General features: G+C 42.9%; 1 protein-coding gene across 4 annotated transcripts in view; it reads right to left on the bottom strand.

Annotated features, from left to right (window-relative positions):
* LOC123507354 (tRNA-dihydrouridine(20a/20b) synthase [NAD(P)+]-like) overlaps window positions 1–17,930 on the bottom strand; it is a 164,367-nt gene that overhangs the window by 104,405 nt on the left and 42,032 nt on the right. For all 4 annotated transcript variants that reach the window (XM_045260139.1, XM_045260141.1, XM_045260138.1 and 1 more), the window contains one exon: window positions 15,679–15,754. In XM_045260139.1, coding sequence (XP_045116074.1) covers window positions 15,679–15,754 — 76 coding nt within the window. The remainder of the gene's footprint in view (window positions 1–15,678; window positions 15,755–17,930) is intronic.

The raw sequence follows: 17,930 nt of genomic DNA on the forward strand, positions 1-17,930 counted from the left end.
TTTTTCATATTCCTCCAGTCTCTTAACTCTTTCCTTCAAAGCCTTGCAGAATTCTCTATCCTGCTCCTCCTCACTCCTCTGAACTTTTAATTCCTTCACCAACTCCTTAAATTTCTTCTCTAGCATAACCAATCTTCCTTGCATTGTTGCTCCTGTTGAAGATGGACTCATATTTTGTATGGCCACTTTTGGTTTTGCTCCCTGGGTCTCACTGGCATATTTTGAATTTGGTAACTTATTTCTTACAGGTCCTATCCATTTCATTTCATTCTTCCTGGGAGTGTGTGGGTGTGTGGTGGTGTGCACTGGCGGCCAGGCCTAGTAGCTTTGTGTGTGTGGTGGGATGCGTTGGCGACTGTTTATGGCTGGCCCTTGTTTGTTTCCCAAGCCGTCGTCTGGAGCACAGAGGCTCCAACACCTCCGATCACTATTATGCACACTCCACCAGGCTACGTTCACTCTGTACACTCGTTCACTTGCTCTAGTTGCTCTTTTGTATTAGTGACGGTTCTCACTCCAAGCACATTTAGCGTGTGGAGTGTTAGTTAGACGACACTCTGAGCAAGGAGGCATGTCCACTCTGTATGTGTGTGTATTTACCTATTTGTGTATTACAAGGCCCGAGCTAAGCTCTCTGTGTCCTTTCTCCTTGTCCACTCCTGTCATATCTCTCTTTCATCTGATTGACACACACCGCATCAACGACATCATTGCTCAGTTTATTCCACTTATCAATACTACGATGCGGGAAACTGTACTTTCTCACGCCATTTAGACAGATGTCTTTTAATAGTTTTTTTCCATGTCCTCGGAGATAATTACTTGTGGTCACCTTTATCAATTCTCTGTCCAATATGTCAATCTTGTTCACCAATTTATACATAGTTATCATGTCTCCTCTTGTTCTTCTCTCTTCTAATGTGGTCAGCCCCAGTTTCCTCAGTCTTTCGTCATAGTCTAACTCCCTGAGTCCTGTTACCATCCTTGTTGCCAGCCTCTGTACCCTTTCCACCTTCTTCACATTTTTCTTCATATGCGGTGACCAGACGCAAGCTGCATATTCTAACTGGGGTCTTATTAAGGTACATAATATCTTCTTTATCATTCCTTCATCTAGGTAGTGGAATGCAAGGCCAATATTTTGGAGCATGTTATATGTTTTCAAAAATATCTTGTTAATGTGTTTCTCCGGTGACAAAGTGTTTTGCACAGTTACTCCTAGGTCTTTCTCCTCATTGGTCTCTTCAATTTTCTCATCACCCAGCCTGTAATCCCTGTTTAGTCTGTAACTACTTCTTCCCATTTCCATAACATGGCTCTTGTTTATATTAAATTCCATCTGCCACTCTTTACTCCACTCATATATTTTATCAAGATCTTCCTGTAACTTGTTACAATCTTCCACATTCTTTACTCTCCTCATAATTTTAGTATTGTCCATGAACATATTCATGTAACTGTCAATTCCTACTGGCATATCATTAACATAAATCAAAAACATGATGGGACCAAGCACTGACCCTTGTGGAACTCCACTGGTTACCTTCTTCCACTCGGACTTCCTTCCTCTCACCACTGTTCTCATTTCTCTTCCCATTAAGTAATTTTCCATCCATTTTGCTAGTTTATCATTTACTCCTCCAATCTTCTTTAGTTTCCACATCAGTCTATTGTGTGGTACTTTATCAAAGGCCTTTCTCAAGTCCAGGTAGATAGCATCCACCCATCCCTCTCTATGTTGTAGTATGTCAGTCACTCTTGAATAAAAACATAATAAATTGGATACGCACGATCTTCCTTTTCTGAAACCAAACTGTCTTTCACTCAGAATGTTTTCACTTTCTAGATACTCACTGCACTTAGCTTTAATTACTTCTTCACATACCTTGCAAAATATACTAGTCAATGATACTGGTCTATAATTTAGCGGTTCCATTCTACTATCATTCTTATATATAAGCACAATGTCAGCTCTTTTCCACTCTTTCGGGACTAATCCTGTTCGTATGGAGGTTTCCACAATATCAAATACGGGGTTCAACAATTGATCCTTACATTCTTTTAGCAACCTCCCAGATATGCCATCAGGCCCCATTGATTTATTAATATCCAGATTGCTTATAATTTTCCTTACATCTTCCTTAGTAACCATGATGTCCTGCATTTGCTTTATTTCCGTAGGCCTTCCTCCCATAAAATGCTCCTCCTTTGTAAACACTTTGCAAAAGTTGTCGTTCAAAATTTCAGCTATATCTCCAGCATCCTCATATACTTCTTCCCATTTTTACCTTTTCTATTGCCTCCCTTATATTTAGTTTTCCATTTATGAATTTGTAAAACATTTTTGGGTCACTATCACAGTTTTCCACCACCCTCAGTTCATATTCCTTCTGTGCTGTTCTCCTTACTTCAACATATCTATTCCTTGCTGTTTTGTAGACTTCTCTTGATAATATATCACTGTTTTTCTTAAGTTTCTTCCATGCCTTTTCTTTGTTCTTTTTTGCTTTTTCACAATTTCTATTAAACCACTGTTTATTATTTAAAGTCCTCTTTCTGTGATATGGCACAAACTTTTTCACAGCAGAGTTACACAAATCAATAAATTTATCGTATTTCAATTGCATATCCCTTTCCTGGTATATCACAGACCAGTCAATTTCATTAAAGAACTCCCTTATATGGTTATAATTTGCCCTAATATAATTTAATTTTTCTTCCCTGCGTTCCACAATCTTATTCGTGCTTAATTCCGTATCCAGCTCAAAGCTCAGGACATCATGATCACTTTTCCTCAAAGGACATTCATATTCAATTTCCTCTTTTAGAGAGATTCCCCTGGTAAATACCAAATCCAACCTTGCTGCAACATCTTGTCTCCTGCACCTTGTTGGTGATCTCACCCACTGTGCCATCAAGTTATTTGTTGCTACCTTTAACAATTCTTCTGCCCACTCACCCTCATTCACCACTTTGTAGTCTTCCCACATAATTTCTTTGCAATTAAAGTCTCCAACTATCATCACTCTATCCTTTCTGATGAGTTCTTGCTTCATTCTGTCTAGAGTATTTCTCATCACCATTTGGTACTGTTCATATTCCCAAGCACTGGTTCTGGGTGGTATGTATACTGTTATAATATTAATGTCCCTCTTGCCATCTGTTCTAAGCATACTTATCACTTCCTCATTTCTCTTACTATAGTTCACCTCCTTCACTATCAGATCTTCCTTAGTAAGAACCATTATACCACCACCTCCTTTATTTTTTCTATCATTTCTCCATACTTTGTAGTGTTTTACAACAAACCAGCTTTATTTCGTGCCTTACCTTTGTTTCCACTACACACATTATGTCCGGTTCGTTATTTCTTAGGTAATCCATACATTCTAGCCTCTTAGACAGAAATCCATCTATGTTCGTGTAAGTCACTTTTATTCCATTCCTAGTCTCATTCTTCCATGTAATGTCTATTCTGTCTGTTTTATCCACCACTTCTTTAGCCTCCCATTTCTCATCCTCCAAAAAAACTTGGTCTTTTCCTCCTCTGTTCTTTCGTCATTCCTCTCTTTCACTTCAGTTACAAGCTCTTTCATTTTCATTCGCTCATCCTGTGACATATTTCATCTTATGTCAATTGTTTTGGTTTCCTCAGAGTCCTCAAGTCTCCAAGCCCTCCTCAACAAGGCCTCAGCTGCCACCTGAGACTTTAATTTCAATCTTAATGGTCTATTCTTGCCTTCCTCAAAAGCTCCTAATCTCACACTTTCTTCTACCTCAGCATATAGGTCCTCTTCCTCCACAGAGATCTTGTTCAGTAAAGACTTAATCATGTCATTTTCCTTATCCCTCCTATCCTGCCAATTCCTGTTAGTTTCCTCCCTCAATCCTATTATGATCACACATTTTTTCTTTTCAGCAATATCTCTCACCACATACTCATTTTCCTTTAGTGCCTTTACCATTTCACTCTGTGTAATCACTTTATTTTCCTCTTCCTGCTTTTTCACTATCTCCCTAAAGGACCTTTGTACCTCCTGATGTTCATGGTTCACTTCTTTCATCCTGGCATCAATTAGATTAAGGCATTCCTCCTTCCTCAAGTCCCCTTTGGATATTTTCATCTCCATTTCTAGGAGTTTAGCCTTCATCTCTTCACATTGTTTTCTTAGTTGTTGGTTTTCTTTCTCCATCTCTATTTTTTCATTCAATTGCTCTTTATTCGCTATCGTTAACAAATAGATCTCTTTTTTAAACGAATCATTCTCGGCTAGAACTCTATCCAGTTTTTCTTCTATGAACAAAATGTTTAGGAACTTACTTTCTAGTGCCTGAATTCTTGCATCCATATCTAATTTCTCCAGTCCTCTTGGAGTAGTTACAAAACCTTCAAAGTCCCGGGCTTGTCTAGGCATAGATGCCATTTTTGTTATTGTCAGCTGATTACGGCCAAAACAATCAACGCCCACACTCTCTTCTCAGGGACCACTCTCCATATCCCTTTTGAAAAAGGCTCACTTGTGTGTGTGTGTGTGTGTGTATTTACCTAGTTGTATTTACCTAGTTGTAGTTTTACAGGGCCTGGGCTTTATGCTCGTGTGGCCCCGTCTCCATATCTACACTTATCCAATCTTACTTTAAAAGTGTGCACACTTGTTGCAGACACTACTTCTTCATCTAAACTGTTCCACGTCTCAATACATCTCTGGAAACTATATTTTTAATATCTCTCAGACATCTTCCTTTCTCAGCTTTTTACTATGCGATCTTGTGCTTCGGATGTCATATTCTTCTCTCAAGATCAGTTTCTCATTATCCACTTGGTCCATTCCGTTGATCAATTTATAGACTTGTATCAGGTCTCCTCTCTCCCTTCTTTGTTCCAAGGTTGGTAGATCCATAGCCTTTAGTCTCTCCTCATATGTCATCCCTTCAAGTTCTGGGACCATTCCCAAAGGTGACACCCGAGAAATGTGCTGCAGAGATGACGCTGACCAGCTTCAGGTCATGGCGTAGATCAGTGGAATCCTGGTTGAGGCTGGCCAGATGGCCTGACCAGGAGGCAGTGCTGCACATCCGCCTGCTATGTGTTCCCGCCCTGCAGTGCACACTGGATGCGAGGTAAGAGACAGAACAGTGGGAGGCGCTGACGCCGAAAGAGGCTCTGGACGCTATAGGCAAGATCGTGCAGCAGTCGCAGTGAAGTGGTATGACTTCTTCAACGCGCGTCAATTGGGCGGTGAATCGGTCAGTGTCTATATGACCCGGTGTGCCCAGGAGGTGGCAGACTGTGGTATTCAGTGTCCCAGGTGCGATAGCAGCCTATCAGAGTACATGCTGCTGAGGAAGGTGATGGCTGGCCTTAGTGACCAGTGTTTGAGGCAAGAGGTGTACAGAAAGTGCGGTGCATTCAGTGACATTGATAGTTTGAGAGAGTTCTGTGTATCGTTTGAGGCAGCGAGACGCAACGCCGTTTTGGCGGGAAAAGTGAGCGGGACCATGCTGTGGCGGGAGCTGACGTCACGGCGGATGACATCACCGAGGAGTCCCTAGTTGCCAGTTACCGCCAACGGGCCCCACACCCCGCCGGCCTGAGTGTGCTCCCCAGTCAAGCGGCCCGCCCGGCAAGTCCTGTCATTACTGCGGGGAAAAGCACGGAAAAGCACCCTGCCTGGCACGAAACCTGGTATGCAAGTCGTGTGGCAAGAGGGGACATGTGAAGAAGGTGTGTCAGGCAGCGAAGAAACAGGACATGGCCGTCAACAGCGTCACTGTGGACAGCGTGGCGGTGGCGCCAGAACCCCTGCTACAGGGGAGTCAACCCGTTGGTGGAGGGGGCTGAGACTACAGTGACGGCGGTCGCGGACACGGGAGCAAAGGTGTGTCGCCGGCTCCAAACTCATGTCCATGCTTGGTCTCTGGCCTGCGCTTCTGCAGCGTCGGGCTGGCATACGGGACCTCGCCAGAATATCGCTCTCCAGTCTGGGGGCAGCTACCTGCCACATCAGCCTCCCGGGCCAAACCACGGTCCAGGATGTGCACTTTGTGGAGAACGTGGAGCGGCTGTACCTGTCGTGCACTACCTGCAAGGAACTCGGCCTCATCCACCAAGATTTTCCCAAGCCATCAGCCGTAACAGCCAGGGTAGGAGTGACGAACAGCTACGCCCACAGTGTGACGGGTCGGCCTGCAGCTATCCCCATGCAGCCCTTGGAGGAGAACGTCCCTCAGCTAGAGCAGTGGCTACTGAGGCACTTCTCGGCATCCGCCTTCAACACTGAATGTTACCCTCTATGCGTGATGCAAGGCCCGCCTCACCACATTCACCTACAGCAGGATGCGCAGCCCTATGCTTGCCACACACCACCCACAGTTCCCAAACACTGGGCAACCGAGGTGAAGAGAAGAGGCAACTGGACGAGGACGTCAAGCTGGGCGTCATCCACCCTGTCCCGGCAGGCGTGGCATTGGAGTGGTGCACGAGGATGGTGATGGTGGCTAAAAGGTCTGGCAAACCAAGAAGAACGGTGGACTTTCAAAGACTGAACTCCTGCTGCCTGTGGGAGACCCACCACACGCCCACGCCCTTTGACATGGTATCAGATGTCCCACCTCACTCCTACAAGACTGTGGCGGATGCGCATTGGGGATTCCACCAGGTGGAGCTTGATGAGGAGAGCCGCCACTTGACCACATTCATCACGCTGTGGGGGCGGTACCAATACTGCCGCACGCCGATGGGTCACTGCTCAGCCACAGACGCTTACACCAAACGGTTTGATGACGCGATGAGTGGCTTTCCCTGCAAACACGTGTGTGGACGACACTCTCCTGTATGACGCCAGCATTGAGCAAGCATTCTGGCACACTTACGACTTCCTGGAGTGGTGTGCCATGGTAGGTGTCACCCTCAAACCGGAGAAGTTCATGTTCTACCGCAGGGAGGTAGAGTTCGTCGGCTTTCACGTTGGTTGGGAAGCGTACAAGCCCACCGATGACCGTCTTTCAGCAATAAGGCACTTCACAATGCCTGGCCACCCCACCATCACCGAAGTGAGGTCACTGTTTGGATTTGTCAACCAGCTGGTGCCCTTTCTGGCCACCGCTCCCATCATGGAGCCGTTTAGAGACCTCCTGAAGAAGACAATAGAACGGAAAGTACACTGGGACGAGCAGCTGCAGCAGAAGCTGGAACAGGCGAAGGAGACCATCTGTGAGCTGGCCAAGGGCTTTCTACAACCGCACTAGGCCAACGGCTGCCATCACAGACTGGAGCAGAGAGGGCATAGGCTTCGTCATCTTGCAACAGCACTACTCCTGCGTGTCTCCTGAGGCCCCACTTTGCTGCAGGGGGTGGCGCCTGGCTCTCTGTGGCAGCCACCACTTGACTCTGGCTGAACAAGGGTACGCGCCCATAGAAGAATTGAGCAGCAGACTTTCTATCTAGGCACCCATCTATGAAGGCAGCCCCTGGTGCCCTGGAGGAGGAACAGGATGAGGAGATGTCAGTAGCCATGGCCATCGCCACCGTTGCAGCACTAGAACTTCAAGACAACCTCACCCTCGATGAGGACATGGTGCTACAGGCGTCAAGGAACGATCCCATGTACCAACTACTGCTGGCCAGGGTGCTGGCAGGTGACTGGCACCCACAGAGGTCCCAGGAGCTGGCATGCCTGCGCCCCTTCTACAGCATCAGGGAGAGGCTAGGGATGTCGCGAGGCCTGGTGACGTATGCCTTCCACAGCAACCATCCTCGCCTGGTGATTCCGCACCTCCTACGCAAGCAGGTTGCAGCCCACCTCCACGCAGGCCACCAGGGCATAGACTCGATGCTCAGGAGAGCACGACAGGCAGTATACTGGCCTGGCATTGAGGGAGACCTGAGGCACTATCACACTAACTGTGACATGTGCAACACACACGCCCCCTCCCAACCCCCCGAGCCTCTTCTCTTCACTCCGCCCCCTGACTATCCCTTTCAGCAGACTGTGGTGGATTTGTTTCAGCTAGAGGGGCATGACTACACTGTCTACGCAGACAGGTTGACGGGTTGGCTGGAGGTGTCTCACCTGCCTGATGGCACAGAATCAGGCAGAGTTAAGGATGTGCTGCGTCACCACTTCTCGAGATGGGGTACCCCAGAGCAGCTCTCCATGGACAGAGGCACCAATCTGGGGAGTGAGGAGATGAAGAGCTTCCTCCAGAAGTGGGGGGTAGGTGTTCGGGTGTCCTCGGCGCACTTTCCACAGTCAAACGGAAGGGCAGAGGTGGCCATGAAGTCTGCCAAGAGAATACTACGGGGAAACGTTGAAGCTGATGGCAGTCTTGACAACGATAAGATCTCTCTCGCTCTGCTACAGTACCTTAACACACCTCTACGGGGCATCAATAGGTCACCAGCTCAGCTAGCAACAGGCCGCCAGCTACGGGATGGAGTACCATAAGTGAAAAGGAAACTCGAGGTTGACAAGTTTTGGGGAAGGACGCTGCGGCAGTGAGAACGTCAGATGGCGCACCACCACGACAGAGTGGTGGCTGACAGGATGCGTCCCTTGCACCTGGTGACAGGGTTCTCGTCCAGGACCACCAGCACAGCAGGAGGTGGAACAGAGCAGGCATCGTCACAGAGGCAAGGGACCACAGGCAGTATCTCATCAGATTTGACGGTAGTGGCCGAATCTCCCTCAGAACACGGCAACATCTGAGGCCAGCACCTGCAGTGCCTCAAGCCTCCGACACTGAAGACCGGACACCACCGACTCCACTGCTATCACCGTCCCCTCCCTCCCCAGCGCCCCGAACTGATGGTGAAGGGAGGCATGCCAGGCGACCTCCGAGGTGGCTGTGTAATAAGGTACAGAAGTATCACAAGCAGTGATATTAGATTGTGGACTTGTCATTTATTCATGTTTTCTTTCATTTTTGCTTCTTTGCTGCTCCCAGGTTATGTTTACTTTACTTAAGAACATTGTCACTGCATTAGCCAGGGTTCTTAGCTTGTTGGGGGGGGGAGTTGTAGGATGTCGACCTCTGGCATCTGGGGAGCAGCACAGGAAAGCTTCTGTCCCCACAGCTTGGTGTCACCCAGTTCCCGGGTAGTAGCCTAGCTGTGAGGACGTGCCGGACCTGTATCTCTGTTGGCTTGCCAATAAAGGAAGAAAGACGGTCGCTGTGTTTGTCAAGCACCTTTCAGTTGTAAAGAAGAATTTTGTTTATTTTTTTTCTTATGACTTAAATAAGTATATTTACTTTCAAACATTTTCAACTATTTTTTCTCTTCAAATCACCGGGTTGTCAGAGAACTTGTAAGTAAGTAATATTTACACTAAGATAGAGAGTATTTAGGGAAAAATTATTCACTAGAAATTATTCTACAATAGTTACTCCTTAAAAAAACACTGAGAACAAAACATTCAAACAAAATGACTCGATAGAGAAAGGAAACAAAAATAGTGCATAAAATTTGCATAAATATTTATTGCTCTAAAAGCAATTTGCATATTTTACTCAAGCACAAAATGAATTATATTGCATTATATAAGGGATTTATCCATAACCTAACCAAAGCTGTAAAATACATTCTAATGTTCCGCACATGAGTAAAATTGACGACGCGCCCTTAAATGCAAAATATTGGAATGTAATATTAATTTAAATGCATGTGAGTCTTCAAATGTTAGGTTAAATCCTTCACTTCATATTCAGAGCTTAAATCTGCTCATTTACTTTTTTTTATTTATTTATTATTTTTTTTTCATTTCAATGTCTGCCAAAACTGAGTGCATTTTATGAGCCCATGCGTTTTATGCAGCGTCAAATACCGCAGTTGGAGAGTGATTCTAAAATAGTAGCCAGGTGTGAAAGACTTGGAACTCTCAAGATCGTGTGGTAAAAGAGTAAATCAAATCATTACGCACATGGATGCAACATTCATTATGAAAATAAGAATCGAGGAAGTAGGAGGAAACAGAAAGGAGTTACTATCAGTTGCCTGAGACACCTGTATTTCACTGAGGAAATGATAAGGTTTAGTGGAGTACATGTGGTGTTCTACAGATTGAAAATGAAATCTAAGACTATAAAAATTGTAGAAATTAATGAAGAAAAAATTGAGAGCTGTGTCAAGACATTGAAGATTAATACCAGAAGAGAGATCTGGCCTGGGGCATTTATGGTCTCCTCCACAGAAGTAGACTCCAAGGCTCACATAAGAGTATTTTATTTTTGAATTTCAAGAAGGGTATATGTGTTATTTGGTGAATACAGTTTTGTGTGAAAGAGGCAAGTTGTCTTTGGAGGGCAGGCTGTGACTACCCCCCTTGAGTTATGAGACACAAAGAGAAATGTTCACAACTAATTTTAATGGGAAGTTAATAGCATCCCTTGAACTAGTCCATCGAACTAGAACCAGTGCTATTAGACTTTGCTGGATGCAAATTATTTTGGAAGATGTCTATTGCCACACCTATCCAAACCTGCAGCTTTTAATTTTCTTGTTTCCTTGACAGCCATTTATACTTCCTCTGGATTGATTGGTGACCTATTGAAGTATTTGACTATTTCCTCCCAACAACTCCACCAATCACTGATCCATTTTCCTTTACATTTAACATTCCTTCAAAATATTCTGTCCATTTTTTTTTTTTTTTTTTTTTGCAGACTACATCTTTCTCACTCAGCACTGCACCTTTACCTACTTTCACAGTCACTTTACTCCCACATTTCTGTTTCTTTGTTCTCTTTAATTCTCTCCACAACATTTTATTGTTCACCTAGAAATTTTATGTTAGCTTACTATCCCTATCTCTAATCTTTGAATCTTGCACTGTCCTCTTTACTTGGTGGCTCTTCATCTCTAAGTATTAGTTATATGATCACCAATTTCTCCCTGTTTTCTTTTCTACCAGAACACCATGCCTTCTAATAACCCAACAAAAACTTCATTTCCAACTTGGGCACTTTAATCACCCAACAGCAAGATATATACTGTCTTCAAAACAAAACATTGCATGCACTCAACTTCATTTCAATTTTCTTTTTCCTTCACCTCATCTTTTCAATTCCTGGCCCACATCCACACACAACTTTCCAATCTTTTTCTTTATCCAAATAAGTTTCTGTCATGAGTCTGACTGAAGAGAAGTAGTAAGACAAACACATGTCTGACTGCTAGCATGTTTGTCAGAACTACAGTCAAAGCAGAAAAGGCTGGCTGGGTTAATTGTTGGCCAGCCTTTGTTCCTGATTAGACAGTATGCACTTGGTGGTAATGCCCCAAGTAAAATTGGATACATAGTAACTTTACTCAAGCTGTCACCTATCACTCAATGAATACAGATGACATAAATCATGTCTCAATGTCATTTGATATGTTAATGTTTAAGAGTGGCTGCTGTCCTGCACTCCTAAAATTTGTTGGTGTTTGCGTTGAATAATTGTGCCTGACATCCATACGCCATAAGTGGGAAGCCTCTCAATTATGATACAAGGGTAAGAGTGATCCAGTGTCATCAATTGAACTTTCAAACGAAAGAAACAGTAAATGAAACTGGTGTGAGTGAGAGAAGTGTTCACCACTTAGTTGCAAAACTCAAAGCATCTGGCGGTGCTTGTGTTCCTGGCTAAAAGTACTGGGAGACTCACGAAAATAATTGAAACTTTGCTCAGAGTCCCAAAGCGGAGCGTGGATGTCACTCCCACCCTTATAGCAAGGAAACTCAAGGAGGAAAATCCTCAGATACTTAGTAATGTTGCTGTTAGAACAGTGTATGACATACTGCATTTACATCTTGAATACGAGAAAGTGGTGGCTCATAGCAAACCTGCTTTAAATGAACAACAAAAGAATGCTCAAAAGGCATTTGCTTCTAAATACAGTGTTCTCTCGCTATTTTGCGGTTCGACTTTCGCGGCCTCACTGTTTCACGGTTTTTATTCATACTCACAGATACATTCTGCAGATATTTCGCTATATCACGGGGTCTGTGGCGTCACTTACAAATACTGTACGTACAGTAACTCGGTACGTTGGTGCGTAATAATGACAACAATGTATGTTACTATGTACGTAAAGTACTGTACATGTAATGTTCGTTTACATATACAGTGTTCCCCCGCCACTTTGTGGTTTGCAACAAAAATGAAAAAACTACAGCCATATCGACAGCCATATTGCGGAATAACACATTGTTTCATGTTGATGCGTGAGAGAGAAGGTTTCCCAGCATGCCAAACAGAGAGATGAGTTAACTCAGAGACTTTGTACATACCCATGGGCACTCATTCAAGGTGCGAAATTGGTTCCAGGAGCAAGATCGACCAATGAGAGCACGAGTGGATTTATCCCGTGAGGCTGCACATCATTGCAGCCTCACCTAACATCTTCCCTTGTTGTATCCAAGCCCCATAGAATAGAAGGTCGACCTACGCACAGCTCTGAGGGGAAAAGGGCAAGGGGCTAGTGATGTCAGCAGGTTCACCAACAGGGGAGCTTCCTCCCAGGATGTGACTTTCTTGCATAGAAACCTCACGCTCTCCCTCTGCCCGCTGAGCAAATCATACTTACCTGGCACAGAAGACAAATTTTGTAAAGGCTTCTCTGCACCCATACTGCCCCATACCCTCTACCTGCCAGGTCTCTCTCTCTCTCTCTCTCTCTCTCTCTCTCTCTCTCTCTCTCTCTCTCTCTCTCTCTCTCTCTCTCTCTCTTTGACCATTATATCATTATCATATTTAATGATATGCTGCTATTAATTATTATTATTATTACTATTATTAAACTTTTGCTCTTACTATTATTAATATTCATATAGTGTTGCTGTTTTCGTTATCATTATCATCATTATTTCATTTTTATGTTACATATATAACTGAGGCAATTTATGTCTACACAAGTAACTGAATGGGGACCTCTCAATAACTAGACATCAGAAATTTACTAATGTAATAGACTAAAGCACAAAATTATCAGGAAATAAAATAATAATGGTTTTCATTTATCACATACTACATACTACATATTATATACTATTGATAATTAAAACTGTCACACACTGCACAACTTGGCACTGTGACCAATGTTGGCGTGGAACAGAGAGAGAAACACGTGAATAACTACCCGACAGCTTGTTAACTGAACTAACGTCAGACCACTTGTGAACCCGCTGACGTCACGGATGCGCATATCAGACACATTTTGAATGCCTCGTAAGTCGACCATCTATTCCATGGGCCTTGGTTGTATCTTGCCAGTCTCGTTCACGCTGTTGACTGTCTCACATACTGTATCTTAGTGTTGTGTTCGCGGTAACTTTTTTTAAGTAGTGATTCGTTAAGCCCTTACAATGCAGCCTAAGCGCTGTGCCCCTGCGAAAGCTTCCTCTAGTGAGCCCAAGAGGAAGAGGAAGATGATGACCATCAGTTAAGAAGTGAAACTTTTGGATATGATCAAAGAGGGCAGAAGAGGGTGAGTGTTACGCATCGTATGAGAAGGGGGGAAGAGAGAGTGAGAGAGTAAAGGTATAATTACTGTATAAGGTTTTATAATTAAATAGATTTAAGTAAAATACTGTATATGTAGAGTATAAATACTGTTTACATATTTTAAACATTCTGGTACCCACATACACATACACGATAATTCCTAGGGTGGGGCAAATCCTACTTCACAATTTTTCACCTTTTGGGGGGGGCGTTCTGGTATCCATTAGCCGTGATAAACGAGGGATCACTGTACTTGAAGTGGCCAATAGAAAAATGGCATACTGTCCTCTGGACTGATGACACGACGGGAAAGAGAGTGTGGGTGAAGAAGGGTGTTCGTATGAATGATCCCAAGGACTGTGCCCTTACAATAAAACACCCAGCATCACTTATGGCATGGGCTGCTTTTGGATATGGGGGTAAGAGAGAGATGCTTCCACAAAATCTGACGGTAAACCAGCAATTTTATCTCAACATTTTGGAGGAACACTTGGGGGAGTGTCATGCAAACAGTGGTACGGATATTTTCCAGCATGATGGGGCTCCAGCACACAGAACAAATTCAGTAAAAAGACAGGCTGAAAAGTAATGAATCAATGAGATTGAATATATTTCTGACTGGCCAAATAACAGCCCAAACCTCAACCCTATCAAGAATTTGTGGGCTATCTTAAAGAGGGAATTGAGGGAAAGAGACACTTCTACATAACAGAAGAAAAATTAAAGAGAGAGTTGCGCGCTGCCTGGGATAGGATTCCCGCCTCCACGCTTCAACACCTGGCCAACTCTGTTCCAACTTGTCTTAACACAATCAAAAAGGCTGGTTTATCTTCAAATTAAGTAACTAGAGATATTGGTGAGTGTTCAGTGACTGTTTTGATGTTGTCTATATTTTTGTTAACTCTTTTATGGGAAAATAGGGAAGAGGCAAATGCTTGTGCAGTCATCAAAGAGCGACCTGGCCAGCCTTTTCCGCTTTGACTATACACACTTTACTGAGTGTAGGATGTAAACACTGAAGTTAAACATAAGGCTCTGAAATGAAGCCTTACCTATAGCAATGACATGAATCACCAAGTTTTTAAATGATGAAGCCCCAAACTCACAACTCCAACATGAAATATGGTCTTACAATATAACTCTAAAACTATTACACTCTCAAACTTCCTGATATTCTACAATGCAGTTTCATACCAATGGACTTAACCCCTTCCTTACCGCAAGACTGTTTTGTGGTACGTGCGTACCACGCGCAAAAGCGACCTCGTGGTACCGCAAGATGCTGCCGTGGTACGTGCGTACCACACCAATACATTTCCGTGTATAACTGTGGCCTGAATGCGGATTTTGCCTTTTTCATACTCCACGTGGTTCACTATAAACAAACAAACACTGGAGGCGTTATTTTTAGCCACCCCAGCGTAACAAAACCATCCCCCCCACTAGCCAATCAATATCGGAGTTAATTTTTCATGCATAAACTATAAAGCCAATCACTATTCTTTGACATATATTATTCCCACAGTCCCCCCAAGAACATCAGTTCTCTAGTATCGGCCGTGGTGAAACTGTTCTATTGCCTCTAGTTAGAGATAATGGCGTCTGCTTCGTGTAGCAGCGATGAGGATTATCATAATTATGAGACAGATAGTGAGGATATACTGGAAGACTCTCCAGATGAATATGATTCAGACTATGATCCTGAAAAAGAAATAGGAGAGAGTGATAGTGACAGCAGTGTTGAAACCCTCTCGGCAAGTGAGGGGGAGCAGCCTAGTTATGACTGCCTCAGGGCCACCCTCACCAGGTGCAGTGTGTGTGGTGCTGAATTTATGATTAGTGCACAATTTATGATTGTTTACGTTTTCTTTTATTAATAAAATGACAAAAATATGTTTAGAAAAAAGTACATAACACTGAGTTAGAAAGAAATATAATGTGTAGATCTGGCCGTGAGGCACGTGCGCACACGGGCAGGGGGCTGCGGTATAGGAGAGAAACGCTTTGTTTACATCTGGGGGTGGCTGCGGTAAGGAAGGGGTTAAGAACAAAGCCATGTCCTCTCTTCCTCCCCCCCTCAACACACCTGACATCCTTCTACTCACATAAAAGCACACATCTAAGCCCTCATCTAGCATGTCCAACTTTCATTTCACATTCTTCCAATCATCTCACTTCAACAACAGCACTCACAGAGCCACCAGTTCTGTCGCCCTAGCCCAGTCCTCCCCCTGCTTGGCTGCAAACTGGACAATGAGTGGTCGATCCTCTAGTGGAGGAGAGGAGAGAGAGAGATTACACAGGTATTCCCTGAAACGCAATTACAATTAGTTCCTGAAGATCCTGTAATTAGTCCCTGAAAATCCAATTAAGTGCTTGACCACATAACGGACTTAAGAAATTAATACAAAAACTATTGATGCATTCCAAGATCTTTACACAAATTCCAATATAAGCCATGACAATCATTAAATATCATATGTAAATAGTTACTGCCTAAAGTAATAAAATACAAGAGGGAAGAGCCATTGTTGCTTGACCTAGTATTCACAAAGAACCCAGAGCCCCATCCCAGCATACAACAACTTAGTCCAATGGGAAGTGATCCTGTGACATTAGAGTTGGAAATGCAGGAAAAGGATAGAATAAGATACAGTGATGACTACAAAAAAGAGGTTAAATTAAGAGCAGATTTTGAAAAATTAAGGAAATTTTCTGTTGATATTGAATGAAGGAACATTATGAATGGATGGACACTACAAGAGAGATATAAAATATTTCTACAGAAATATAACAAAGGAGTAGAAAAATACATACCTATCTATAGAGTAAGAAAAGTATACATGCTTGGTACAATGCCAGATGTACAGAAGCTAAAAAGGCAAAAGATAAAGCTTGGAAGAAACTCAAAAGGCAGAGAAATGACAATAACAGACAGCAGTATAAGGATGCAAAAACATAATATCTTACAGTAAGGAGAGAGAGGAAAAAAGAAACTTCGAGAAAGATGTGGTGCAAAAAAGCGAAGATGAATTGAAGCTTTTCTACAAATATATAAATGGTAAGATGAAGAAAAAGGAAACAATAGAAAAAATAATTAAAGGAGGGAAGACATACCAAACAGCAAAGGAAATGAGTGAAATAATGAACAAGAGCTTCAAAACTGTGTTCACTGAAGAAAAGGATTTTGCAGAACCAAATAGGACATTGCATTGCTGAAGATTGCAGGAAATCATAGTGCACAAAGAGGATATTAGAAGATTATTAGATAATTTTTGGATGTCAGAAAAGCAATGGGGCCAGATGATGTATCAGGCTGGGTGCTAAAAGATTGTAAAGAGCAGCTGTTAGATCCAATTTGGGAAATGATCACAAGTTCAATAAAAGAAGGGAGAGTACCATTAGAACGGAAGAGAGCCAATGTAATACCGATATTTAAGGGAGGAAATGATGATGATAATGATTAACATTACAGACTGGTGTCACTTAAAAGTGTCGTGAGGAGTTATGTGAAATAATTATCAAAGAAAAATGGGTTAAACATCTGGAAAAAGAACAAGTTATCTCAAACAGACAATTTGGGTTCAGGACAGGACAGTCATGTGTATCAAACTTATTAAGTTTCTACGAGTACTTGAGAGTTACAGAAAGACTTGAAAGCAGAGATGGATGGGTGGACACAGTATACCTGGACATAAAGAAGGCTTTCCATAAAGTCCCTCACGGCAGATACTTTGGAAACTAGAGGGGTAAAGTAACAAGTGGAGTGCCACAAGGGTCAGTGTTGGCACCCATTATGTTCCAGATATATGTAAACAACATTCACAATGGGGTAAACAGTTATATCAATTTGTTTGCTGATGATGCAAAGCTACTAAGAGTAATCAAAACCCAAGAGGACTGTTTGCTGTTACCGGAAGATATAAACAATATCTACGAGTGGAGTAACAAGTGGAAATTGGAGTTCAATGCAAAGAAATATCATATAATGGAACTGGGAAAGAGTAAGAGAAGACCAGTATGGAACTATCTGATGGTAGAGGAACAAATACAGGTAACTCTCGATTTAAGCGATAGATGCATTCCAAGAGGCATCGCATATATCAAAATTCTCGTAAAACAAACATGTAATTCTCATAAGAAACAATAGATAATAAGGGAGATGCAGGATGTGGTCCAAAAAAAATTTGTACAAAATTCTCTACTTATTTGGCTAAATTAACATGTTTTTATTATTTACCATTCTAAATACTAGAAGTGTATTTAAAGTAAAGGGAAAAGCAAGAAATAATAAGAGAAAGCAAAAAATAATACGAGAAAACAACAAAAAGAATACATAAACACAACACTCACTGCGTCACTGCCTTCACCACTCACACCACAGTCAGTCACCATCTTCCTCTGAGCTTTACCACTTAATCAAAAATCCACTTATCAAAAATAAC

The sequence above is a fragment of the Portunus trituberculatus genome, chromosome 22 (genome assembly GCF_017591435.1).
Source record: "Portunus trituberculatus isolate SZX2019 chromosome 22, ASM1759143v1, whole genome shotgun sequence".
NCBI lineage: Eukaryota > Metazoa > Arthropoda > Malacostraca > Decapoda > Portunidae > Portunus > Portunus trituberculatus.